Below are 25,395 nucleotides of genomic sequence, written 5' to 3'. Positions count from 1 at the left end.
ACCCCTGCCCCCAGTATAGGCGCCTCAGATCCTTTCATTTTCCTTCTTAGCATATATTTGTGAGTTTAATGTTTTGGTATCCTTACTGGGCTTTACCTATGTGACGTTGAGGGTTGTGTGTTGTTAGGCTCACTGCTGTGTCCCCAGCTCCCATACGATGTCTAGCACGTGGTAGGTCTTCAGTAAATATTCTTTGAAGATTGAAGGGAAATTCTGCCTTTATAGCTGAGACCCTGGTGCACGTATTAGCTTCATACATCCTCCACTTCTGGCTGGAACCTTGAATCCCAGCCTTCCTGGGCCTTCAGCATTCCTTAAATAGGAAGATGCAAGGGTCCCTTGACCTATCTCCAAAAAGATCTCTCCTCAAATAAGGCAAGTTGTGAGTGAGCAGCCTTCATTTCCCCACCTACTCTATACTGTCCACCTACTCTGTGCTGTTAGCAAAGGAGACAGACAGCAACTGGTGGCTGGTGAGACAGAAGCCTTTAATGAAAGAGGAATTGCAGGCCTGGCCCACTATTCTTGCGCCCTTGTTGGTGGGGAGGGAAAAGTAAGGTGAGGAGGAAGCAGGTTGAAGGAGCAGGCATGGCTGGGTAGAGGGGGAGGGTGCTGCCTGCTGGGGCCGGCTCCTCAACTGTTCTCCCAGAAGAAGTTGTTGCATGCCACTGTGAGGGCAGCCACCAGCACCACATACTCCTGGAAGTCCACCTCCCCGTCTCCATTCTCATCGAGCTCCTTCATCACCTTGTCCACAGCATCTGCATCCTTCTGGGCCTGCGGAGGGAGGAGATGGAGAGAGAGGTATATAGGGAGACAACAGCACTGGATCAGGGGCATGGGGGGAGGGGTGATTGACTGGGGAGAAAAAGGCAGAGATGAGCAAGAGGAAAACTACTTATAATTACAGGACTCTTGTTTCCCTCCTCAAAACCAAGAAAACATTTGTGGCTTCCGGTTGCCTGCAGAATTAGCTCCCTAACAAGGCAGAATAATAAAAACAGTTACCGTATGTTGAGTGCCTACAATGTGACAAGTTCTGCACTAGGAGCTTTACAAGCATTCTCATTTAATTCTAGCACAACTAGTATGAAGTGGGTTTCATTATTCCCATTCTAGAGAAGAAACAAATTGACATTTAGTGGTTAAAGAACATGCCCAAACTCACACAACTAGAAAGTAGTAGCATCAGAATGTGAACCCAGGTCTCATAAAATCTAAAAGCTGGTACACTTTCTACTGGCTTCTTTTCTGCATCCTTCAGTTCGATCAAAACTACTGAACATATTCCATCTTCTCTCTCCCATCCTCCTGTTCAGATATTGTGCGTGTGAAGTTGCTTCAGTCGTGTCCAACTTTTTGTGACCCTATGGACTGTAGCCTGTCAGGCTGCTCTGTCCATGGGATTCTCCAGGCAAGAATACTAGAGTGGGTTGCCGTGCCCTCCTCCAGGGGATCTTCCTGACCCAGAGATGTTTCCTGCAGCTTCTGCATTGGAGCGAATTCTGAGGCTGAGCCACCTGGGAAACCTTCAGATACTGTACCTCCTCCTAAAATGTCTTTACTTACTCTAATAACCTCCCAGGGGCTTGAGTGCCACCTCTTTGGACAGGCTCTCCCACTTCAGTTAGGTTAACATTCTCCCATGGTCCTTTCTGATGCCTCTGTTAAGGCCCTGGGTGCTTCCTGGTGTTCAAGCTTTGCTTGCAAGTGTCAGTCTTTTCCTTCTAGACTGTGTGTTTCGTTATTGATGTGTCTACACGTTGCCTAGCCCTTAACAGGTGATCAGTAAATCAGGGCATTTTGACTTGAACCCAGAGGAGTGTGGGGCGGGGAGAGGGGGAGGAGACGGATGGTTGAGCTGAACTGGGGTGGGGAGATGGCAGAGAGGAGCCTACTCTGTTCCCCCATCCCTCCCCCACACCACCCTGTACCCCGACCCTGTGCTCACATCCAGGAAGCCGGAGAGCTCCGTCTGCAGCAGCTCTTTCAGCTCCTTCTTGCTCAGCTTGTACTTGTCTCCCTCTTTGCCCGAGTGGGCATGGAACACATTGATGAGAGTCTCCATCGCCGTCTCCAGCTCAGAGCCCATCTCGAAGCTCACCTACCCACGTCCCATCATGGAAGTGAGCTTGGACCATGCTTAGGGTACCTGGGGTTGGGGTAGGGTCCCACAGCTCAAAGAGCCATGAGGTCGGATCCGCACCACTATTCATCCTTCCTGAGATTTTACACAAACAGAACTTCTAGACTCATTCTCTGAGCCCTTCAATCCATACCCTAGCCAGAGGGAGTCAGGGCTTTGGGCATGGAGGTGGAGCAGCTGGAGCTGGGCTCACTTTAGAGGCCTGGAGTGGACTCTGCTTGGCTCCTGGCTGCCTGGACAGACACTGAGGTGGGTGGGGCAGGCAGGCGGGGGTGGTCACAGGACCCAGTCTGGCTTCCTCTGGCTCTATTTTTACCCTTGGATTGCCTGCCTAGCACAGCCGAGCTCTGCTCTTGGGGATGGTGGGCTGGGCTCCCCTCTATAACCTTGACTCTGTGGCCCACCGTAAACAGCCTGGAGCCCTTGGTCAGCTTGGTGGAGAGGGTGGCAGTCCGAGTGGGTGGTTCAAGATTCATAGGGAGGGAGCCTGAACATGTCCCTTTGGCTTCCCTCCGTTACCTGGAGTTTGCTTCCTCTTACTTCTCTGCAGAACCAGCCCTTCTACTGGGCAGTAGTGGGAAGGGAAAGGGCAATGTCTGAGTCTTTTCCCTGGAGCCAGGGCTCCCAAGGAAGAGGAGGAGATACCTGTGGGATCTTGTCTCTGCTCTTGGCCACTCCTGTCCCTAGGCCAACTTGGGTGATGTTGGGACAGTGGCAGCAGGGAGGATGGGGCTGGTATGTGTTTGGGGAGATAAAGGCTGAATGCATGAGGTCTTCTGAATCCAAGGGGCTGGGAGAGAGGAGGGGAAAAATGGAGGGGTCTGTTGAAGAGGGGACTACCAAGCCAGGGGGCCTCTTTCCCTTGGCCTTGGGACAGTTGGCCCCTCCACAGCCTCCGGGGGCAGCTCAGGTATCTCAGATCAGGTATCCCCATCCTTCCCCAGGCCTGAGGGGTCAGACAATGGGCCCTGATCAGATGACATCCTAGCTCTTCAATGGAGCCCTTGTATGTGTCACCTGAACTCCGGACATGAGAAGCGGTTGTCACAGAGACCTAGGGGAGATGGAACCCAAGCCGGGGCTGATAGAGGGGATAAGGAGGAAGAAGGAGGGGGTGCTCTTGGCTCAGTTACCAGCCCCATCCAGGAAGGGCACCTAGAGGTTGCCTGGACCTCGAGCAGCCTGGGATTTTGCGTAGGGGCCATTCTGAAAGGATCTTGGCAGGGAGGGGGTAGACAGAAAAACAAAGGGAAAGAATGAGAGGAAAGAGGAGCTGAGGCATGGGACAAGGAGGAGGAGGAGGAGAAAGGGAGGTCATATGAAGGGAGGGTGGGAGTGGGGAGAGTTCCCCAGTGCCCCCTCTTCCTGGTATCACATGGTCCGTGCTCTGGGAGGGAACCTGGGCAAGGCTGGGTGGGGTGGCAGATAGACCAAGGCTGCCGGTGGGTGGGCATGCAGAAGGAGCGGTTCCATCTGCCTCCTTATTCTTATGCCACTGGATGCGAGGCAAGACCTGGGTCTCCTCCCCAGGAGATGGAGGGAGCTTTGTGGGGGCTCTTGAGGGCTCTGTGGTAGGAGGCCCGGGTCTCCTGGAAGCTCAGTGGCTGGAGTTCCCACTGGCTTCCTCACCCCCTGCCCTGCCCCGAGCTCCCAGATTTCCCTCTGACCTTCACTTGCCTCCCCCCAGCACCTTCCAAACAATGTCTCCCCCAAATCCCAAACTCCTCTCAGACCCTCAGGGCACTGCAGTGCCATCATCCTCTGTCTCCTGGAGCCTTGCTGAAGCCCCCTCTTCCCCAGGCTGGCCAGGGCAGGGAGCAGGGCAGATGGGGCAGGATACTCACTGTCAGCCTGGGAGCAGGTTCTGGACAGGCAGACGAGGCTGCAAATGTGGCTCCTGGAGCTGTGCGGGAAGACCTGTCTTCAGTTGTCCTTCCCCCGCGACGCCCCCTCCACACCGGCTCCACCCCTTCACAGACAGACACCCAGTGGGGCGAGGGGCCAGGAGTGGACAGAGGCGCCCTCTGTCTCCTGGGCTGCAACAGGCTGCCCTGTGTCCTCTTCTCCAGCCTAGGATGCCACCCCCACGCGGGGGCCCCAAATGGCAGGGCCCAGGAGGAAGGGAGGTGGGAAAGGTCCTGGGAAGAAGGAACACTGAGAGGCCTTCTGGGCTCTTCCTCCCACGCTCCACCCTCCCCACCCAGTAATAATGGGTGTGCAGCCGGGCAGAGAGGAGGTGCATGCACCTGACTGAGGGGGCTCATCTTGGAGGGGACTCCTCGGTGAATAATTTTGTCTTGGGAGTCTCCCTGAGGGGTTTCAGCTTGACAATCCCACTGAGGGATTTCAATCCAGGGTCTCCTCTGTGCGGGGCACTCAGCCTGGGTCCCCCTCTGTTTGTCGGGTCTCAGTCTGGATCCTCTGTGGAGGTCTTGGGCTGCAGGGTCCTTAGTGGGCTCTCATTTTGAGAGGCCCTGTGTGGTGTTTCTTAGATGGGACCTCTCAGTGCTGAGCTCCCCCAGTTGGTTTTTTCAATCTGCAGTGGTTTCTGCTGCTGCTGCTAAGTCACTTCAGTCGTGTCTGACTCTATTCGACCCCATAGATGGCAGCCCACGAGGCTCCCCTGTCCCTGGCATTCTCCAGGCAAGAACACTGGAGTGGGTTGCTGTTTCTTTCTCCAATGCATGAAAGTGAAAAGTGAAAGGAAAGCCGCTCAGTCATGTCCGACTCCCAGCGACCCCATGGACTGCAGCCCACCAGGCTCCTCTGTCCATGGGATTTTCCAGGCAAGAACACTGGAGTGGGGAAATATACATACACCTGGTTAGAGGAGGGGGTATGGTGGGCCAGCAGGCTCCCTGTATTGGGAGGGGTGGGGTCCCAGGATGCCTGCTGAGTGGGATCTGGCCAGGCAGCTCCAGGCGAGTCCCCTCCTCACCAAGTGGAGGCAGGGAGGCTGGGTTGTGGGGATCAGGATTCCTGGCCTGATTGCTGGGGCCGGGGTGGGATGCGGTAGGCGTGATTGGGCAGGTCCCCTCTCCACAATCTACGACGGAAACTTGACACCTCCGGGCTTGGGAGGGGCTCTCTCCTCCTTCCTGGACGTTTATAAACCACAGCCCCGGGGCTCCTGCTTGCTGCACCCCATCTCCTTGCCCCGGTGAGTCTTTCCCTTTAACCCCGGAGGGAGCCTGGGGAGCATTTTTTTTCCGCCCTGGTCTCCCAAGTCCCTCCCCTGGACCTGGCTTAGACTGAGATTCAGGAAATGGCTTTGGGAAATCCAGCAACAGTCCTCGCAGAGAGGAGGGGGTGGGCTGGAAAAGAGAGGATGAGTGGGCATGGCCCCAGCCGTTACCCCTTCTCATCCCCCTCTACCGCTGCCTCCACTGTGAGTGCCAGTACCCAGCCCAGACTGCCGTTTCTGGGAGACGAGGGCGGGGAGGGCTGTGGGGTCTTGAGCTCCACAGTCTGCCCAGCTGCCCCCCGAGGGGAGATGCGAGTGGGGCGACAGAGAGGCGGGTTCTGTCCAGACTGAGCCAGCCCTGACCACAGCTGGGCATCTGCCAGACCCTGGCTTCTCTGCTGGGAAGAGCGGCCAGTGTGTGTGTGGGGGCGGGTGCAGTGCGGGCGGGTGGAGACCCAGGTCCTTGCACAAACAAGCTTTGGAGACAAACAACCCCGTGACCCTTTGAGGCTGGTGAGACTCCAAGAAAGGGTCTTGGGACTAAACCCCACAGAAGGGCCACCCGAGACTGAGGGGAGTCCAGAGAAAGACCCCAGACCGAAAGCCTCCTCCCAGACGGAGGCGTCTCCAGACTGGGGGACCAACGCACAGGGGTCCCTGAGACGTGGACACAGCAAAAGGATCCCCAGACTGCGAGACCTAGAGAGGAAGGGGTTTCTGGAAGTGCACACTCCTGCCTCCTTACGCTGAGGTACCGATGCCTGGTCCTTTGCCCCAAGCTCCATCCCCTCATCCCTGTCCCTTCCCTTCTTCCCTGTGAGGCTTCCTCAGGCACAGGCTTGAGGTGGCAGCGCCAGGGCAGGGGGCGCTGTCCTGACTCTCCCTTCCTCTCCTTCCCCCTCCTGCAGGCCAGCCCTGTGAGGACACCAGCTCCAGCTGCAAGGTCCCGATGGCAGCCGAGCCACTCACTGAGCTGGAGGCGGCCATTGAGACAGTGGTCAACACCTTCTTCACCTTCGCAGGGCGTGAAGGCCGGAAAGGCAGCCTCAGCGTCAATGAGTTTAAGGAACTGGTCACTCAGCAGTTGCCTCACCTGCTCAAGGTGGGTGGGGCTCTCTGGGCATGCGTTTTTGGGAGCCAGGGACTGTGGGTCTGTGAGGAGATATTGCTGAGCATAAGGTGACCACAGGTGTACTGAGGAGAAAGGTGTGGCAACTGCGTGTGTAAATGGTCTGAGTGTTCTTGCCTGGCGTGTGTGTGTGTGTGTGTGTGTGTGTGTGTGACTAGGTAATACTGTGAGTGCGTGTGTGTTGCTGCAGAGGGCTTTGTGCTCCTCGCAGACGATGCTGTTGGGTTCTTGTTGGGTCTCTCTGCGCCTCCCTGGTTTCATTTTCCCAGCACAGGACTGGACCCAGAGCTGCTTTCTGGAAGATTCATAGGCCATCAGAGCTGAAAGGAGGCCAAGAGAAAATATGGTCCAAAGTCCTCACTTCACATGTATAGAAGCTGGGGCCCAGCTATGGGAAAGGGTTTGTTAAAAATAAAAACACAGCCAAACTCATAGAGTCGCAGAATCTCAAAGCAGGAGGCTCCTGTAAGTGGTTTGTGGTTATTGCCCACACTCTCTGGGAATCCCCTCGGTAATGCAACTGGCAGCATCATTCTTTCTCTCCTACTTAGAGGATGGGGTAGGGATTTACGTTTCATCCGCACTGGGTTGGCACAGCATCCCAGGCTGTTCACAGTTTCACTTACATCCTTTCTGAAAATTCACAGGCACACAAAAGTGTGTGAATATGGATTAAAAAAACAAAAACACCACCACCCCTGCTCCCCACCCCCTACAAACTAGTCTCTGAAATTCATCGCCTATCATTTGCAATATCTCCTACAGCCTTAAACTTCTCCCTTCCTCTTCTCACAGGAAACATCAGGCTCTCCCCTGGAAATACAGCATTCCCTGTAGCCCTGGCAAATAATGACTGGTTTTTCTTCCAGATCTAATTCCTTCTGGGCCTGGAAATGCAGGTCGTGACCTCTTTGCTTTTCATTGCAACTTGCAAATGATAGTTTCTTCTCCTTCTCCTCCCCCACGCTCCCTCTCCCATCCCCGCTCCCCCCATCCCTTCTTCTTCTTTTTGGCTGCACCCGTGCATCTTGTGGGATTTTTTTTTTAGTTCCCGGACCAGGGGTCAAACCCAGGCCCTAGGCAGTGAGAGCACAGAGTCCTAAGCACTGCACTGCCAGTAAATTCCATCTTCATCGTGAGACACTCAGCTCCTTGGAAGCTCATACAGATGCCTGCCATTCTTGGACAGCTTATAGCTCTTCAGCTTCTGGCTTACTGTTTTTCTTCTCATCAGTGCCACTGTCAGCATCCACACAGACAACTCATTCAACACCTGGGCCTTTCGATCTCTTGAATTCCTCCCTTTCAAAGATTCTGTCTTCCTGCATCTCAGCATTCTTGGCTCTCTGCCCCACTGCCCTGTTCAAGATTTTTGGATCCTGTCATTACCAGTGCGTCATCTCCACAATCTTAGTTCCAGGCCTCTCTTCATCTGCCACCTCCTGTCATTCCAGTTCTATTCCTCTATCTCATTCCTCCACTCCACCATGCTGACTCCACTGGGACCTTCAGTCTCTTGACCTTAATTAACACTTTTCCATCTTCCGTCACCATCCCTTGAGACCTCATTTCCCTTCTTACTCTGCTGGGTTCTAAGGCTCACCACTATAATCACTTGCTCAACCTCCCTTGATTCTCTTTCTTTCTGTCCTGCTTATTTGGCAAAATTTCAACCCAGGTTAAATCCAACATTTCAGCTCCATTAGCTTGCTGGTGAAACCCACCATTCTGCGTCCACACGGCTGAATTTGGCTGGAGAAAAATATACTTACATGTTGACTTGTCTCACTTTAAATCTATGACTGTTGGCAATGCCTGGCCATTCTCCATTTCCCTACAGGATTCATTTACCAGCCCTTTCAGATGATTATTTCACAACTTTTCCTTTCTCCTCAACTCCAGGACCCCTTCTCATAGTCTCCTTGTCACTGAGAACTTTTCTCACTGAGAAAATAAAAGCCATCAGGAAACTTCCATGTGCTTCCTCGCCCAAATTTACTAACTGATCAACACAGTTCCTGCCTTCCTTCATGTTACGGGAATGATCTATCTCTACTTTTAAGGCCGGTGCCTCTGCTGGTGCGCTCAGTCCCATCCCTTCTCACCTTCTGAAAGACGTTACTCTCCCAATTCTTCCTCTCTTCTCTTGCATCATCAAAACTACCCTCTGTAGGGACTTCCCTGGTGGTCCAGTGGTTAAGACTTCCCCTTTCAATGCAGGGGACACGGCTTCGATCCCTAGTCAGGGAGCTAAGATCCCATACCTTGTGGCCAAAAAATCAAAATGTAAAGCAGAAGCAATACTGTAACGAATTTAATAAAGCCTTTTAAAATGGCCCACATAAAAAAAATCTTAACACTTCCCTCTCTACTAGATTGTTCTGATCGGGTTTGCAAACGCACTGTGCTACCTCCCGTCTTAAAAGAAAACCGCCCTTGACCCTGTAATTCCCTCCAGCTATGCCTTACACCTCTGCTCCTCTTTGTAGTAAAACTCCTCAAAAGCAGGGAGAGTTATTTATACTTGCCGTCCCTGCTTTTCCTCTCCTGGTTCAGAATGCACATCCCCTAGGGGTCTGCTAGGCTTACTCCTCATTTGACTCAGGTGGCACGTCCTCAGAGTGGCCCTCCTGTGCCACTGCGCACAGAAATCACGTCCTGTGCCCTGTCTCTTTGTCGTTGTTGAGTTGCTCAGTCGTGTTGACTCTTTTGTGACCTCATGGACTGTAGCCTGCCAGGTTCCTTTGTCCATGGGATTTTCTAGGCAAGAACACTGGAGTGGGTTGCCATTTCCTTCTCCAGGGGAGTCTTCCCGACCCCGGGATTGAACTCTCATCTCCACATCTTGTGCAATGCAGGTGGACTCTTTACTGCTGAGATACCAGGGAAGCCTAAGACGTCAGGACTGGTGTGTGCTTAGTTGCTCAGTCGTGTCTCTTTGCTCGCCCATGGACTCTAGCCCGCCAGGCTCCTCTGTCCATGGGATTTCCCAGGCAAGAATACTGGAGTGGGTTGCCATTGCCTGCTCCGGGGGATCTTCCCAACCCAGAGATCCAACCTGTGTCTCTTGCCTCTCCTACATTGGCAGGTGGATTCTTTACCACTGTGCCACCTGGATAGCCCTCTGTCCCCTTTACCCTAGAGCTGTTTTCATTCAGGACAGTTTCTTCACAACAGCCTCCATTACATAATTGAATTTTATTTATTTTTAAGATATTTATTTACTTATTTGACTGCGCCAAGTCTGAGTTGCAGCATGTGGGATCTAGTTCTCTGACCAGGGATTGAATCCAGGCCTCCTGCATCGCGAGCGTGGAGTCTTAGCTGTTGGACCACCGGGGAAGTTCCTCCGTTATATAATTTTCTGTTACCAAGAAGTAACATGTAATTTCCTTCCTTCCCATTGTAGGAAACATTCTTATTTTCCTAAAGGTGAGGGATCTGCTCACTGTTCTATTTTCAGCACTTAGCGTAGTGTCTGACTCTTAGGTGGCAGTGTTTAGTCGATCAGTCTTGTCTGACTCTTTGTGACGCTACAGACTGCAGCACGCCAGGCTTCCCTGCCCTTCAGTGTCTCCTGGAGCTTGCTCAAACTCCTGTCCATTGAGTCAGTGATGCCATCCAACCATCTCATCCTCTGTCGCCCCCTTCTCCTCCTGCCCCCAATCTTATCCATGTTTCCCTTCATATCCATCAGTGTAGTTTTCTTCACAAAAGCTTAATATAGTTCTACATTTTCCATTTATTTTTTACTATTTTAAGGGGAATCTTTCATTATATTTCCAAAGTGGTATTTGTTTTTGAGTATTAATATTGTCACCAGATACTTTATCATTTCTAATAGTTTCTTTTTTGGGGAAAGAAATACAGAATTGCAGCTAAGAGCATAAGCTCTGAGTTAGACAACCTAGGTTCAAATACAGGGTCTAGTTTGTCATCTGTGATGAGTCCTTTAATCCTTCTGAGCCTTAATGTCTCATCTGTGAACTGGACTCATAGTAATACCGTTCTTGTTGGACTGGTCTTGCATTTATTCAGTCAGTGTTTATTGAGTGCCTACTATGTCCTATTCTGACACTGTCCTAGGCTTTGGGTTATAGTAGTGAACAAGCCCCCACTATATGCCAAACACTTTCCCAGGCATTGGTATCATGGTGGTGGATGAGATGGACAAGGCCCCTGTGCTCCTTGAGCCTTTCATTCTAGCAGATTATGAAGACTGAATGATGGAAAGCATGTAATATGTTCAGCATAATGCTTGGAACAGTCAGCACTATTAAATGCTTACACTTGTTGAAATGCTGGCTTTTATCGCTCTTTTTGGTTTTTCCTAGGTATACAATTATATAATTGCTAATATAACAAGGGGTGAGTTGACATCTTCTTTCTTAACAATTTTACCTTTTGTTTCTTTCTCTTGACTAATTGTATGTCTCCCCTCTCCCTCCCCGCGTTACACTGGCAATTGCTTTCCACTGGCAGTGCTTATAGTATTTTGCAGTTAAGTGTGATTGCGGCCTTTAAAAAAGCCTGTTGAGCTCTTCTGTGAATTAGTTTCGTGCTGTCTATAGATCTGGAAAGCCTTCTTAGCCGTCATCCAAACGTTGATTCAGATGTTGGGCATGCGCTGTGCCTGAGGCATCCTTGTCTGGTTCGACATGGGTCCGCCATTCAACAGTCAACTTTTCTGTTGTGGTTATCCATCTGGCAACAAATCCTTTGATCACGGTGGTCCGACTTAGAATAGCCTTAGATTTCACAGGTCTGCTGGGAGAGACTTGGCCAAGGACCCCCTAGAAAACCAGATACCTTGTGTCCTTGCCGTTCTCCTGATCTACCAGGCTAGTGACCCGGCTGGAAGAATGAGAAGGGATTAGGGTTATGCAAGCAGGCAGCAAAGTGCTGTGAACTCCTCCAACTTTCTGTGAAGGAGGAGGGTGCCCTGAGAAGACTCTGAGGGTGGTCAGAGGGAGTCCCTGCCTACAAGGGCTCCCCAAGTGTCCTTGGGCTTATCCCAGGGCTGGTGCAGTGATGTGCTGAAGCCTCCTGGCACCTGCAGTTGAAGGCCCATTTGTGCGTCTCTTCCCCACTCTGCGTTCAGGGACATCACATTTATGGTTCACAATCCCCCATGGTGGGTGTATTTAGATCACAGCACACACTATAACGAGGTTCCCCACTTCCATCCTTTGCTTCTGCCTGGTGGAGTTGGGCACCTGGGCAGTGCCATGTTGGGGCTGCAGCTTCATCCAGAAGGTGTGGGGGTAGCCCTAGTGCTCTTTGAGGGACAGGAACAGTGCCTGGCAATTCTTCCCTGTCTCCCTGTGTCAAAACAGTCATTTCTAACTCCACTGTTTGCTGTGGTGTCTCCTCAGGATGTGGGATCCTTAGATGAGAAGATGAAGAGCTTGGATGTGAATCAGGACTCAGAGCTCAAGTTCAGCGAGTACTGGAGGCTGATTGGGGAGCTGGCAAAGGAGATGAGGAAAGAGAAGGCCCTGGAGATCCGGAAGAAGTGAAGCCAGCTGGTTGGGATGGGGGCCGGCATGGCATGGCTGGGTTGAACCCCACTCCCTTCAAATAAAGCTTTCTCCTTGAAACACAGATGTTGCTTATTCACACCCATCCTGATTTCTTCTCTTGAGACCAGGGGGGTGGGAAAGCTCTGCCCCCACCTGAGGGCAAGTCCAAAAATTATGAGCACCAACATAATTCGTCTTCAAATACTCTGCACCATCAGGTCTTGAACGGGTAGGTGCTCAGTAATACATGGTTGATGAGTGAATATGTGAAAGGGAGAATGAGATCTCTGGGACGTGTGAGGGGACTTATATCCCACCAGCTGCTCTGGGGCTTGGCCCTGGCTTTCACTTTCTTATTCCCAGGGTTTGTGTCCTTGGGTGGTAGTGATAGCAGTGAACATGTGTTGAGGGCTTGGTCTGTGCCGGGAATGGTGCTGAGCATTTTCTTGTATTAGTTAATTCTCACAGGCTGTTGAGGTAAGTACTATTTTTAAGTCCTGTATCAAAGATGCGGAAACAGACTTTGGAGAGGTTAAGTCACAAAGACAAGAATAGATGGAACAGGAACTTCCCTGGTGGAGTGGCCAAGACTCCGCGTTTCCAATGTGGAGAAATTGGGTTTCATCTCTGGTCGGGGGACTAGATCCCATATGCTGTTAACTAAAGATCCTGCACAGTGAAGGTCGAAGAGCCCGTGTACCACAACTAAGACCCGGTGCAGCCAAATAAATAATAATAATAAAAAAAGAATAGATGAAACTGGGTTGAAATTCCAGAGCCTCTGTGATGAACTGGGATCCTCTCAGTGGGTCCACTGGACCCTGTTCTCATCTTTCTTGGCTGGAGAGGCATGCGGTTTACACTATCCGCCACCAGAGGGAGCAGGGGTGGGGCAACTCAGCAGGTGCTGCCTTCTGGGGCCTGGCACCGCCTTACTGTCAGGCGGCTACCATTTGAGGCCGCTGAGTCCAGAGGAACGTTTAGTCTAAGACAGTCTCCTCATCACACATCAGAAAAGGGACCTAGATTGAGATTTGCCCTGTAAGTACCCCTGGACAGAGAAACCTCAGAGGCAACCCCAGGCTGGGACTCTGAGGGTCCATTTGAGACATTCCAGAGTGGTTCCTCCAAGACAGATACCCGAAGAGGGACGCCCAGGCTGAGCTATTAGAGACCTCGGCTGAGGCGCTCTTGGAGAAACACTGCGATTGAAATACCCTCAGAGGGGTCCCCAGACTGAGACCCCTTCAGAAGAATTCTCAGAATAAGACACTTTGGGGATTTCCCTGGTGGTCCAGTGGCTAAGACTCTACCTTCCAATGCAGGGGATGTGGGTTCAACCCCTGGTTGGGGAACTAAGGTCCCACATACCTCGGAGTGCGGCCACAAAAAAAGAATAAGACACTTCCAGAAGGGTCCTCTCATTGAGACACAGACACCCCTGTGTGCTTAGTCACTCAGTCACGTCCAGCTCTTTGCTACCCCATGGACTGTAGCCCGCCAAGGCTCCTCTGTCCGTGAGAATCTGCAGGCAAGGATACTGGAGTGGGTTGATCCTCCAGGGGATCTTCCCAACCCAGGGACTGAACCCAGGTCTCCCGCATCGCAGTCAGATTCTTTACTGTCTGAGCCACCAAGTGAAAGTGACATCGCTCAGTCGAGTCCGACTCTGTGTGACCCCATGGACGGCAGCCCACCAGGCTCCCCTGTCCCTGGGATTCTCCAGGCAAGAGTACTGGAGTGGGTTGCCGTTTCCTTCTCCAATGCATGAAAGTGAAAAGTGCAAGTGACGTCGCTCAGTCGTGTCTGACTCTTAGTGACCCCATGGACTGCAGGCCACCAGGCTCCTCCGACCATGGGATTTTCCAGGCAAGAGTGCTGGAGTGGGGTGCCGTTGCCTTCTCCGCGAGCCACCAGGGAAGCCCGTAAACACTGGAGTGGGTAGCCTATCCCTTCTCCAGGGGATCTTCCTAACCCAGGAATTGAACCAGGGTCTCCTGTATTGTAGGCAGATTCTTTACCAGCTGAGCTACCAGGGAAGCCCAACTGAGGGCAAAAGTACAGAGGAACGCTGGAAGGAGACCAGGGAGGGACACTGAGAGGTATGCCTGGATCTCAGAGGCCACCCTGACTCCCCTGCCTTCTTCCTTCCCGTCGGCTGAGGAGGGCCCTTGGGGTTGGGCTGAGTCCCCCCACCTCAAACTCCTGTCCAGGCTCCCTGGATGTTGTCGTGGGTGCTGGATTGTGTGTTTAGGGGAAGGGGGTTGCAATGCAGTGTCTGGTCAGGGAAGACATGGAATTCTGAGGGAGGGAGGAGTAGCTAGCCCAACCAGTTTGGAGAGGTTGTTAGCTGACAGATAGCCTGCGTGCTCGCTGCTCCGGGAACTGAAAGGAAGTCCCGGACAACCCTCAGTCGGCTCCCTCCTCCAGGCTGTGCTTCTTTGGCTCCTTCCTCCCGGCCCAAGTCTCTTCCCTCAGGACTGGGGAAGGCTGGGGTCTGGGACCTCGGCAGGCTTGAGTGTCACTATCTAAATTGGCCTTGAGGGGAAAGGAGTGTGTGTGTGTGTGTGTGTGTGTGTGTGTGTGAGACACATTAAAGAACAGAGAGATCCCCTGGGGACATCTTTCAAGCCACGTGTCTTTCATTCCCTCTAGGCCACAAAACCCGCCCTGACCAGCCTCTGCTTCTCCTTTCCTGGTGGTTGACTCAGAGCCTCTCAGAGCCCCTCTGCCTCTCTGTCTTACTTTTCCTCCAGGCCTTTCCTCCCAGGCTTCATGCCACTGTGTTTCCAAGTCTTCTCTCTCTCCCTCAGCAGCCTCTCCTCCCCTTTCTTCCCTGGACTCTGCCTGCTGGTCTGGGGCCAGGGGGATCCCAGACCCAGCTTCTACGCGATTCCCTCCTCTTGGCCAGGACGGGGCGGGCTCCCGGAACTGTGGCCAATGGAGGTGGGGCCCTAGGGGGTGGAGCCCCTGGTGCAGGCTCGGTCCAGGCGGCGGCTAGAGCTGGGTGGCCCAGCTAGAGCTGGGAGGCCCAGCCCCCTGCCTCCCCTCCCTCCGCCCAGGTATAAGAGCTGAGCTCAGGTGAGCTGGCTCCTTCAGTCCTGTCTCAGCCGCTGCCAGCGGGTAAGGAGACCCAGGGCTTTTCACCCAAACGGACTGAACCAGGTTCAGAGGGCATGCTTAGCTTATCCTAGCTTAGTCTGGTTTGGGAAGGTCTGGGGGACCAGGCCCTGGAGGCTGGGCTGGGCTGTGTGTGTGTGTGTGTGTGTGTGTGTGTGTACAGAGCAGGGGTGGGGGGCTAAGGAGAGGCCTCTAGATAGTAGGCCTAGGGGCTGTGACCTTCGCTCCTGGAGCCTGGGCAGGGAAGGGCTTATGCGGTGTTGGCTCTGACCCCCTGGGTGAGGCACAGAATATCTAGGGTGCAGCCAAAGGGGATAGTTGAGCAAGAAATGCTGAGTTTTCCCCTTAGCTCAGCCGCCCCTCTCCTCTGAGCAGATCATGAGCCATCAGCTCCTCTGGGGCCAGCTGTAGGACAACAAAACTCTCACCACAGGACCAAGCGCATCGAGCATCATGGGACAGTGTCGGTCAGCCAACGCAGAGGTGGGCCCATTCATTCCTGACCTTTCTGTTCCCGCTCCTCTTCTTCACCCTGAGGGTCTGTGTCCCCCGCTGACTTCTGTCCCCTCGCCTTGGCCTTGCTCTGCACTCCAGACACTGCCTGTGAGACCTGAACCTCCTCTCTGGTGCCCACACAGGGTGATGAAGATGGGCCCCCCTGAAGAGGATGCTTGGGCCTCATGCTAGGACCTGCCCTGCCTGGAGGCTGGGGAGGAGGTGGGGAGGAAGCCTTGCCCAACCCATGGCTCAGGGCAGAGGACAGTGGGGGCAAAGGGTGCTGGATGCTGGGCTTTGGGGTGGGCGAGGGCCTGTGGGCCCGTCAGCTGTCTCGCTCTGTGGGCTCTGTCCGGCTCCTGGGGCAGCAGGCTGTCGTAGGGTGGGGGAGGCCTCCCTAACATGGGTGATGTCCCTTGGCCCCAGGATGCCCAGGAACTCAGTGATGTGGAGAAGGCCATTGAGACCCTGATCAAGAATTTCCACCAGTATTCGGTGGAGGGTGGGAAGGAGACGCTGACTCCCTCCGAGCTCCGGGACCTGGTCACCCAGCAGCTGCCCCACCTCATGCCGGTACTGAGAGAGTGAACCCTGCCCCAGGCAGTACCCTGACTTCCCAAGCAAGTGCTCCAAGACCCCACCCACGCTGCCACAGCCCCTGGCACTGGCAACCCCTAGCCCTTCCCCTGTCAGTGCCAGGCAGGCTCAGGTCCTGCTTCCTGCCCCTGGGCAGGGTGGGGTGGGAAGATCGGAAGGTACTGCCTGTCTGAGCTGTGGTGTCTTCCCTCCTTGCAGAACAACTGTGGGCTGGAAGAGAAAATCTCCAACTTGGGCAACTGTAACGACTCTAAACTGGAGTTCGGGAGCTTCTGGGAGCTGATTGGAGAAGCAGCCAAGAGTGTGAAGCTGGAGAACACTGTCCAGGGGAGCTGAAAGCCTTCCCCTGGAATTCTGGATGGGTCGGGTGGGATGCTGGGGAAAGGGCACCTTAAGCACCTCTCTCCACCACCCTCACACTATCCCCCAGCCCCACCTGCCCCACCTCTGAGGGTTCAGGTTCATAATGGCCCTTCTGGGACCTCTGTGTACTTCATCCCTGTGGGGCTTGTGGGTCCAGGGGTCCCCACCAAGGGGAGGCTCGGGGAGCCGTTGGGGCCAGGGACATATGTGGAAGGCTGCTGGAGGGTTGAGGATGGTGCAAGGGCCACGTCATTTAGTAGTGGGGAAGGGCAGAGAGGAGCCGAGCTGTGGGAAATGATTTGGAGGGTGTGGCAATAGGGATGGACATTTGGTACTAAGAAGGGTCTCTATGAAACTACCCCTCCTAATCTCTTCCCCAACCCAAACTGTCCAGTGCTTTCCCTCCCTGTCCTCAGTTCTGCCTCAGCCTCTTCTCAAGACCCTGTCTCCCTGGCTTAGGGCAGGGGAAGAGAGAGCAGGCTCAGGGAGAGGCTGAGGATGGTGACTTTGGGGGGTGAGAGAACCAGCTGGGCGCTTGGGCATTTACAGGATGATGGTTGTTTTGTATCATTTGATTAATAAAAAAAAATGGAAAAAAATGAAAGACGTTGTCTTGATTGGTCTGCCTCCCATCCCAAGGGTCCATGGGTAAGAAGGAGTTGGGGTGAGTGGGGGTGAATGGCAGAGTCGTTGGTGGCGCGGAGGTGCAGTGGTCGGCAGCGGAAGTGACTGGGGGCCTCACACTCTCCCGTGGATTGGGGTTGAGGGCACCAGGCCTGAAAGGTGGGAGACCTGGTCCTTTCTGAGGGACAAGCTGTCCTTTGCCAGCGGCCTGGCCCTCTGGCAGGAGAGCGGGGCATGTCTGCACACGTGGGGCAAAGGATGTGAACCCCGGTGTGCTGGGGCCTGCATGACTAGCAGCAAGGGAGCCGTGAGGCTGAGAAACAGGCTGACCGACCTGGGGTTGAATCTCAGCTTTGCTGCTTACTATCTTTGGAACTTGGGGGCATCATCTCAGAGTATCAGTTTCCTCATCTGTGAAATGAGACCGGACATGTGACGTAGCTACTCGCCAGCGAGGCTGACGCACAGTGAGCGTGCAGGGAGCTGAAGTCGCTGGACGGGGAAGGGGCCCTCGGGGAGTCAGCTTTTGCCTCTGGGACATCCACGGCCAGTTTCCTATGGCATTTCAGGGAAAGGGACGGGGGTCCTTTTCAGAAGAATTCTCTGTTGCACTTGAGGTCCTAGGGATGTGTGCATTGAATGGGGAAGATGAGGAGCCACACTCTGGGTCCTTCTGACTGGAGCTGACAGAAATGGGCATTACTCTTGAAATCCCAAACAGTCATAAATACTTTCTGTGGCCAGCCAGGCTGGCCTGGAATGCTAACTGAACTTGTCTGTTAGGGGCCGCTGAAACTGGACTCCCAGTGACCCCAGGTGAGTAGCGCAGGTGACTGTCCTTCCCTTCCTTTCTCAAAGTTGTAAATTCTGCTCGGAGCCTGTGGGACGAGGAGGGTGGGGTGGGGGAGCGCCACCTCTACCACTCCCTCTGGGCTGGGGGCGGAAGGGTGTTAAAAAAGGTGTGTATCCCTTTAACAAGGGCCCAACCCCAGGGCCCAGTTGAGAGGGAGTTCAGTGACTACCTCCCCACCGAGCCAGCTCCGCCGGGCAGGGCCGGGAGGGAGTGGGACAGAATCTGGGAGTGCAGCGGGGAGGAGTCCTGGCTGGGCTGAGCGCGGGGAGCTGCTTGGCAGTGCCAGAGCCCAGGCCCCAGAGCCCCGCAGGAGAGGAAGTGGACTGAGAAGGCAGGTGAGCACCTCAGGCCCGTCCTGGGAGGTCTGGGGCTGCCGGAGGGGCCCCTGCAGGCTTGGGAGGCCAGGACAAGGGGCGGTGAAGGGGGCCTGAGGAGGGGGGCCCTGCAAAGACTGAGCAGGAAGGTTTCGTTAATTGTTAACCTTCCCCCAAAGCCAGTTTGGGAATGGAGCTTTCTAGTGGGGTCGGGGGCTGGAGAGGCCTTCAGAGGAGTGGATGCCGTGGTGAGACCCCCTTCCCCAGCCCAGCAGCTGCCTGGGGTCCTCTCCCTGGGTTGGGCCGCCGGGTAAAGCGTTGAGGAGCTTCACTCCGATTTTCTCTTCACAGTTCAGGGCAGATGTGTGTTGGTGGGGGTTGGGGAGTAGCCAGACCCTGGACACAGACAGGCCTCGCTGGGCTCTGAGGCCTGTGCCCTGGAACAGGTGATGAAGTCCAGGAGGAGCCAGGAAGGGCCCAGGGGGTCTGAGAGCAGCCTGAGGAGGGGGGGCAGCACCTGGGTGGCCTCTCTGTACCTCTGACTCCAGCAGGTCCCAGACGCTGGCCCCATGTTCTCTGGGAGCTCTTCCTTGGGAGGGGCCTGTGAGACCAGGAGAAACCTGGGTGAGGCCCCCTGGAGCCCGAGTTGTAGGAGAGGAACTGGGAAACTGGGCAGCTTCTCCCCTACCTCAGGACCCAGGCAGGTTCTGGCTTGACTTGCTTTGCTCGGTGGAGCCACCGGCCCTATGGAGCATTCCCCTGCCCTGCCCTGCCCAGGAGGGTGGCGGTGAGGGCAGGGATGCCGGGAGATGGAGCCCTGGAGTGCTGGGGAGCAGGGCTCGCACTTTCCCCTTCAACTAGAGAGGCGCCGCCGGCTGGGTGTTGGTGAGGCCAAGTGCAGCAGTGTGCGTGTGTCCACAGCAAGCTCCTCCAGTGTAACTTGTCTGGAAAAAAAATTCAGATGAACAGGTTTCTTCCTCCAGCTACACACTCTGAAAGGTTTGGAAGGTAGATGGGTCACCCAAGCAGAGAGGATCAGAAATGGCAGAATTCCTTGCTTATTATGATTGTGTATATTTGTGTATTAGATGCTGTGAGTTCTGTGAGGGTGAGGAGGGGTGAGGCAGGGACACTTGTTTGAGACATTAGCTTCTGGGACCGGGAAAAGAGCTAGAGGAGGGGGCGCAGAGAGTGGAGTTGTAGAGGCTGGAGAAGTCGTTCGGAACAGCCTTGCGTACAGAGCAAAGCATTACCAGCCTGGTGTTAGAGTTTGCCTTCCCGTGCTTTGCAGACAGCTGGGGCAAATGAGTGAATTAAGAAAGAACTGAAGAAGTGAATGAATGAGTAAGCAAATGAATGGTGGGTGCAGGAGTGAGGTCAATGGAAGGGCTGCAGAGAATGCCAAATTTAGGCTTGAGGGTGGACTAGGCTCCAGAGGGGAGATGACCAGGAGGGATAGGAGTCTAGGGACATATCCCAATACTTGGGAACAATTTAAGACTCAAGAAGCATGTGTGGAGTAGGGAAGAAAAGGTGAGTTTTAGAGGGTGTGCGGTCCATGTGGAAAGGGACTGGGGAGTTAAAGAGATGAGGGGGTGAAGAAGAGGCCCTTGGAGGGGTGGGGCCCAGCACCTGGGGGTGAGAGGGTGGGGCTGGAGTGACTGAGACCCAGGAAGGTGGTGTCAGGGCAATTTGAGCTTTTGGAGAAGTCAGCAAGCTGGGCTGAGGTGGGCGGGGTGGGGGTGGGGGCCTCTCGGTTGCTCAATGATGAATCAGCCAAGGTGCAGACAGTGAGAACTTTGCCGGCAGGTCGGGGGCTCCAGCTGAGAGAGTCCTTCGGAGGATGAGTCCTTCTATTCCTGCTCTTTTGGAAGGCTGTAGAGTACTGTCCACCTCCTCCATCACTCTCAGGACAGGATCTGCTTAGAGGAAAGTCAATGCAGGAGTTACCTCCTGCCCCGCCCTTCCCAGGGAGGGGATGAGGAGAAGGCCCACCACCTCCCTTCCCCCCAGCCCCTTGTCTGGGGACCCTCTGGCCTGGCTGGGTGGAGGACTGGGTAGGCAGGAGGGGCAGGTGACCTTGGCATGGGTGTAGTGAGGAAGCCTGTCTCCTGGCCCCCAGGGGAGGGAGGTGTGATGACACCTGACTATTAGCCTCTGATATCTTTCCTTCAGAAAAACTTCAGAAGAGCATTTTTTAACTTGGGAGTTGCCCGGTTGACTAGAAGGTGGGGTGGGGAGTTTTGGGAAGCCTGGAATCTGAAGCCCACCTCTCTGGGTGACTGTGTGCTTGACAGTAGGTGCTGAGATGTCTCCTGGGAGCTCACCAATGCCTTGCCAGGTACAGGCTGAGACATGGTAAAAAGGAAGGGCAGGACTGGGCTCCAAGAAGGCAGGTGGTGGGAGGGGAGTGGGTGACCAGTGGGGAGAAGGACAGAGGCACATTGCCCCTAAACCCATCTCTTTCCCTTTGCTCTCCTTGTTTTTTTAAAATTGTTTCTTTAGTTACTTATGGTTGCACTGGGTCTTTGTCGATGTGCATGGGCTTTCTCTAGCTGGGGTGAGTGCAACGACTCTCTAGTCGCGCCGTTCAGGTTTCCCCTTGTGGGGGCTTCTCTTGCTACAGAGCACAGGCTGTAGGCAGGAGAGCTTTAGCAGTTGTGGCTCTCAGGCTCTGGAGCATGCAGGCTCAGGAGTTGTGTTCCCTGGGCTTAGTTGTTCTGCTCCAGGTGGAATCTTCTTGGAACAGTGATCGAACCCATGTCACTGGTGGGCAGATTCTCATCCATCCTCCCACCAGGGGAGTCCCTCCCTTTCCTATTCTTATTTCCCACAGGATTCCTCATTTGGGGAACAAGGTCTGGGATGGGTAAAGTCGAGGGTTCTCTGAACTTTCTCCCACTCCCAAGGTTAGTTGGGAGTAGTTGATAAAATTCTTGCTGACATGAGTGCAGCTTCAAGAATCCTCAGGAATACTGGTCGGAGGCCTGGGCCATTCCCCATCCAGGGGCAGGAAGGCAGACGGTTCATGGACTGAAATACTTTTGTCTTCATTTGTGAATGTTAGAGCATTTGTATGAAAGTCTCACAAAGGTGTAAACATTGAACCACACAATAAAACACAATAAATAAAGAGGACTTCCCTGGTGGCTCAGATAGAAAAGAATCTGCCTGCAGTGCAGGAGACCTGGGTCAGGAAGATCCCCTGGAGAAGGGAATGTCAACCCACTCCAGTATTCTTACCTGGAGAATTCCATGGACAGAGGAGCCTGGCAGGCTATATATAGTCTATGGGGGTTGCAAAGAGTCGCACACAATTGAGCCACTAACACTTTCACTTTTCACTTTCACTGGAAAAAGAGTGTGGTTTCCTGTAGTTCTGGTTCCATATTTCATCCTTCTGGCCACAGGCCAGATGGTCAGATGGATGAGGCAGGGGAGAGAAGGGGAGAATTCCTGGTTAGAGTCACCTCAGCCTGACCCCTCTCCCTCTCAACTCTCCTTCCTTCCTGCATCCTGGCTTTGTCCTGCTGAATCTCACCCTTCCTTTAGAAGAAGTTTCATAGAAGAGACATCTTAGAAGGGTGGTCAGGGACCTTGGCTACCTGGTATCAGGGCTGGAAGGAGGTGGAATATTTATAGAACCTCTACCTTGAGCAAGGCATTGACCAGGTCATGTGGGCGAGGGGAGATGCAGAGATGGTTGTATATCTTGGATATTTAAAAGTGGTCCCAAAGTCTCCGTGTCCTACTGTTTGGTTCTGGAAACGCAATGGCTGCATATAAGAAACACCATCCTTGCTTCAAGGAATGTCTGGTGTCTGAGGAGAGAAGATCCTGGAAGAGATTGCAGCCACACTAGCTAGTGGGCCCAGCCGACAGACAGCGGCTGAGAGTCTGTGGGAGTCAGGGGAGGAGGGTACTGATGGCAAGGGCCAGGGCAACCTCCCCCAGGAGGCGTGGTTTGGGCAGGCTTCAGCTAGGTGGAGAGGTCAGGGTAAAGGGCCCAGGAAGAGGGATGGAGGGCCAAGAGGGGTTAGAGAGCAGGTGGCAGGGGTGGGAGCTGTGGTGGGCCGGGGAAGCAGACCTCCCTTCCAAAGCGAACCACGGGATGCCCCCGATAACGGTGTCCGCCGTCCAGAGCCAGGACCAACGGGCAAGGCGGCTGCAACTCATCCTTGGGCTTGGGGGTGGGAGGGAAGGCTCATTTGCCAGGGTTCACTTGGGGGGGCTCCGGGCATGGGTGGTGACTCACAGAGTAGATCCGCCTGCTCCCCTCATATCCTGTTATTCTGTTGGCTGTATCCGCTTGGAATGTGAGTGCCTTTTGTCCTGGGGCGAGGGGGTGACGTGTGTAGCCTCTGGCTGGCTGCAGAGGCTCCATCTCCAGCTGTCTCCAGCTGGGGCAGGACCAGGCCTGGCTCCTCCTTAGGTAATAGTGAGGGCGGGGGGCGGGGGCGGGGTGGTCCTTGGATCCTACTGTATATTTCGAGGTGGGTATGAGGGACGTTAGGCTAGCCGGGGGTGGCTGCGGTCCTGCACAAAGCCTGACCTGGTGGATCAGGATATTGTTTAACCAGAGAAGGACAGCTGCGGCCTGAGACCCTGAACGTACTGTCCTGGAGCCCAGGTGAAGGGTTAGGGAGATCCTAGGTCCAAGTCTCCTGCTTTGAGGCCTGGGGCCAGGACTCAGGCCACCTGGGGGATGGGGGACATGGCTCCTGCCCCTCCCCAGCCCCCATGGCCCATCCTATCAGTTTCTAGCTGCTACTTGCTCCCGGGACAGGGACCCTGGATAGGCCGGGTATGGAGAGGGAGGAGGGATGGGTGCTGGCACTCTCTGTCTTCCCACGGATCCTCTCTTCTCTCTGGGGCTCTGACAAGCCCAGTGCCTGGGGCTGGGGAGGAGCCTGGAAGACCTGCTGAGGCGGTTGAGCTGGAGATCACCTGGATGAGAGGAGACACATAGTTCTCATTCCAGGCCCACCTCCACCCTGGGTTCTTGGGTTCTCCTTTCCCTGCCTCCTCCCAAGGTCTGGGGTCTGGCTGGCCAGCATGGGGGTCCAGGCGCCCAGGGGGTGGGACCAGCGGGAGGACAGGGGCTGGAAGACCTAGGCAGAGATGTGGTCTGTGAGCTGTCCTCTCTTCCCCTCATCCTGACGACCAGGCCCTGTGAGGCGTGAGGCAGTGAGATGGCGGACTCCTACACGGAGCTAGAGAAGGCGGTGGTCGTCCTGGTGGAAAACTTCTACAAATACGTCTCCAAGCACAGCCTGGTCAAGAACAAGATCAGCAAGAGCAGCTTCCGGAAGATGCTTCAGAAAGAGCTCAACCATATGCTGACGGTGAGGTTCCTCCCACCCAAGGGCCAGGCCCTCCTCAGCCACCAAAGCCCTGTCCCCTCTGGGTGACCTTCCCGACTGCTTTCTCTGTCCTTTCGGAGTTCCCCCCAAAACCAGGGTCTCAACCCCACGCAGACCTCTGTCTTCAGTGTGCCCAGGCCTGAGCCAGTGAGGGCTCTGTTCCCATTTCCCAAAGGCAGCAGCAGCCCAGGCCTGGGGTCCTGCCTGGGGTCCTGCCTGGGGCCGCTGTAGAGCTGCCAGTCAACACTGCTGATCCTTGACTCTCCTCCAGGACACGGGGAACCGGAAGGCTGCTGACAAGCTCATCCAGGACCTGGATGCCAACCACGACGGACGCATCAGCTTTGACGAGTACTGGACCTTGATAGGCGGCATCACTAGTCCTATCGCCAACCTTATTCGCCAGCAGGAGCAGCAGAACAGCAGCTAGAGGCCCTCCCGCCGTCCCTTCCCCCCATGCCCGTCCTAGGCTCCCTCCTCTGCCCACCCAGGCAGGCCCCGTCCTCCCCTCTCCCTCTAGACCCTCTTCGGACCACAGCTGAACAGGGTAAGGGGAAACGTCAGGGCCCCTTCGTGAGTGTCTCAGGCTGGGGGTGCCTCCCTGTGGGTCTCAGTCCCTGGAGCCAGCGGACCCTGGGGCCCCTCTGTGACAATGCTGTATGGGGACCCAAGAGTCTCCCTTCCTGTTCAGTCCATCTACCCTTCTGACTTCCTCTGTTCCTGCCTGATTCCGGGCCTCTCCTGACCTCAGAGGTCAGCTTGCTGCTTCAGGTCTCCGGGGTTCCTGGCAGCACCAGCAAGGACTTCTCTCTCCCTCTCCCCTCAGCCCCTCTGCTGGGTACAGGAGACTTCCAGGGATTGTCCTCCAGCTGCCTCTGCATCTGGGAACAGGGTCAAGCCCCCTCCCTCCTCTGCAGCCGCTGAAATGGGAAAAAGGCTGGATCTAGAGTTTTCCTCCCCCTCACCCAGTCCCTTGGTCATGTTTATTAAAGCCTTTCCACGCCTTGGAACCTCCTTGTGCTTTGGTGATCTTTGCCACGGGCCCTAAGGCAAGGGAGCAACTAGGGGGAGTCTCCTGAGAAACCCCAAGGGCAGAGGAAGAAAGAAGGACTCTGGGACCTTGCAGGCGCTGTCAGCAATAGGCCAGCAACTTCTTCCCTCCTCCTTGAAGGGCCAAGGTCACATGTCAATACCTCTGGGCCCTCTTAGCCCAAACTCAACTCACATTCAACTTCTGGGCCCACAGTGCATCCCGTTTGGCTCTCAGTGCAGTTCCAGGAGAGGGGGCCACAGCTCTCATGTTGAATCATGAGTAGGACTGAGATACTGAAGTCTCACCAATAGATGATTCTCGTACACAGAGAAGTCTACGGGATGAGGAAGTGGGGTGCAAAGAAAGAGGGCTGTTGGAGGCCAGAGTTAGGTGTTGCACCTGATGTGGGGGACAATGACAGCTTCTGTGTTTCTTCCCTGCCATGGAAAGACGGCACATGCCCCCAGGAGAAATAGGGCAGGAGGGCCAGCCTGTAGGGCTCTGGATCAGTGGTTTTCAACTCCAGGAAGTGTACCCCAAGGTTTAAGGTTTTTCAAAAGATGCACCGTCATAAACAGTTTCATAGTTTTATTGGAATCCATTATAGATCCTCAACCTTCTAAAAGTGACCTGCCTCAGTATGAGCTTGCGG

At 54.6% G+C, this 25,395-nt stretch overlaps 4 protein-coding genes across 14 annotated transcripts; 3 read left to right on the top strand and 1 right to left on the bottom strand.

Moving 5' to 3' along the window:
- Positions 1 to 467: 467 nt before the first annotated feature.
- S100A1 (S100 calcium binding protein A1) lies at positions 468 to 5,500 on the bottom strand. Of its 2 annotated transcripts, none has more exons than XM_069574828.1 (4): positions 4,965 to 5,500; positions 3,991 to 4,049; positions 1,952 to 2,104; positions 468 to 777 (listed from the first exon to the last, which is right to left on the bottom strand). In XM_069574828.1, the coding sequence occupies exons 3-4, from the start codon at positions 2,090 to 2,092 to the stop codon at positions 634 to 636; spliced, it is 285 nt and encodes a 94-aa protein (XP_069430929.1). In that variant the 5' UTR covers positions 2,093 to 2,104; positions 3,991 to 4,049; positions 4,965 to 5,500; the 3' UTR covers positions 468 to 633. The 2 variants fall into 2 exon arrangements, with proteins under 2 accessions (XP_069430929.1, XP_069430940.1); XM_069574839.1 differs by having other exon boundaries at positions 4,393 to 5,389.
- On the top strand, positions 5,066 to 12,059 carry S100A13 (S100 calcium binding protein A13). 3 transcript variants are annotated; one of them, XM_069574874.1, is made up of 4 exons: positions 5,217 to 5,306; positions 5,884 to 6,081; positions 6,239 to 6,432; positions 11,835 to 12,059. In XM_069574874.1, the coding sequence occupies exons 3-4, from the start codon at positions 6,280 to 6,282 to the stop codon at positions 11,976 to 11,978; spliced, it is 297 nt and encodes a 98-aa protein (XP_069430975.1). In that variant the 5' UTR covers positions 5,217 to 5,306; positions 5,884 to 6,081; positions 6,239 to 6,279; the 3' UTR covers positions 11,979 to 12,059. The 3 variants fall into 3 exon arrangements, with proteins under 3 accessions (XP_069430964.1, XP_069430975.1, XP_069430955.1); XM_069574863.1 differs by lacking the exon at positions 5,884 to 6,081 and having other exon boundaries at positions 5,066 to 5,306; XM_069574854.1 differs by lacking the exon at positions 5,217 to 5,306 and having other exon boundaries at positions 5,402 to 6,081.
- Positions 12,060 to 14,353: 2,294 nt separating this feature from the next.
- On the top strand, positions 14,354 to 17,160 carry S100A14 (S100 calcium binding protein A14). 2 transcript variants are annotated; one of them, XM_069574801.1, is made up of 4 exons: positions 14,354 to 15,104; positions 15,477 to 15,584; positions 16,023 to 16,169; positions 16,392 to 17,160. In XM_069574801.1, exons 2-4 carry the CDS (start codon positions 15,555 to 15,557, stop codon positions 16,527 to 16,529), a joined length of 315 nt encoding a protein of 104 aa, XP_069430902.1. In that variant the 5' UTR covers positions 14,354 to 15,104; positions 15,477 to 15,554; the 3' UTR covers positions 16,530 to 17,160. The 2 variants fall into 2 exon arrangements, with proteins under 2 accessions (XP_069430902.1, XP_069430913.1); XM_069574812.1 differs by having other exon boundaries at positions 14,896 to 15,062.
- A 420-nt stretch (positions 17,161 to 17,580) lies between these two features.
- Positions 17,581 to 24,720, top strand: S100A16 (S100 calcium binding protein A16). Of its 7 annotated transcripts, none has more exons than XM_069574762.1 (3): positions 17,581 to 17,996; positions 23,515 to 23,692; positions 23,982 to 24,720. In XM_069574762.1, the coding sequence occupies exons 2-3, from the start codon at positions 23,540 to 23,542 to the stop codon at positions 24,138 to 24,140; spliced, it is 312 nt and encodes a 103-aa protein (XP_069430863.1). In that variant the 5' UTR covers positions 17,581 to 17,996; positions 23,515 to 23,539; the 3' UTR covers positions 24,141 to 24,720. The 7 variants fall into 7 exon arrangements, with proteins under 7 accessions (XP_069430863.1, XP_069430839.1, XP_069430868.1 ...); XM_069574738.1 differs by having other exon boundaries at positions 17,986 to 18,368; XM_069574767.1 differs by lacking the exon at positions 17,581 to 17,996 and adding an exon at positions 18,171 to 18,364.
- Positions 24,721 to 25,395: the final 675 nt, after the last annotated feature.

Source organism: Ovis canadensis, chromosome 1 (assembly GCF_042477335.2).
Source record: "Ovis canadensis isolate MfBH-ARS-UI-01 breed Bighorn chromosome 1, ARS-UI_OviCan_v2, whole genome shotgun sequence".
Lineage (NCBI taxonomy): Eukaryota > Metazoa > Chordata > Mammalia > Artiodactyla > Bovidae > Ovis > Ovis canadensis.
Note: the sequence above shows the minus strand (reverse complement) of the source record. Positions and strands in the feature narration are given on the sequence as shown.

Coding starts and splice junctions, on each gene's coding strand:
- S100A1 (XM_069574828.1), bottom strand. CDS start 2,092: ATGGGCTCTGAGCTGGAGACGGCGATGGAGACTCTCATCAATGTGTTC. Junction 778..1,951: donor AGCTCTCCGGCTTCCTGGAT/GTGAGCACAGGG, acceptor CTCCCTCCGCAG/GCCCAGAAGGATGCAGATGC.
- S100A13 (XM_069574863.1), top strand. CDS start 6,280: ATGGCAGCCGAGCCACTCACTGAGCTGGAGGCGGCCATTGAGACAGTG. Junction 6,433..11,834: donor AGTTGCCTCACCTGCTCAAG/GTGGGTGGGGCT, acceptor GTGTCTCCTCAG/GATGTGGGATCCTTAGATGA.
- S100A14 (XM_069574801.1), top strand. CDS start 15,555: ATGGGACAGTGTCGGTCAGCCAACGCAGAG. Junction 15,585..16,022: donor GTCGGTCAGCCAACGCAGAG/GTGGGCCCATTC, acceptor CCTTGGCCCCAG/GATGCCCAGGAACTCAGTGA. Junction 16,170..16,391: donor AGCTGCCCCACCTCATGCCG/GTACTGAGAGAG, acceptor CCCTCCTTGCAG/AACAACTGTGGGCTGGAAGA.
- S100A16 (XM_069574762.1), top strand. CDS start 23,540: ATGGCGGACTCCTACACGGAGCTAGAGAAGGCGGTGGTCGTCCTGGTG. Junction 23,693..23,981: donor AGCTCAACCATATGCTGACG/GTGAGGTTCCTC, acceptor ACTCTCCTCCAG/GACACGGGGAACCGGAAGGC.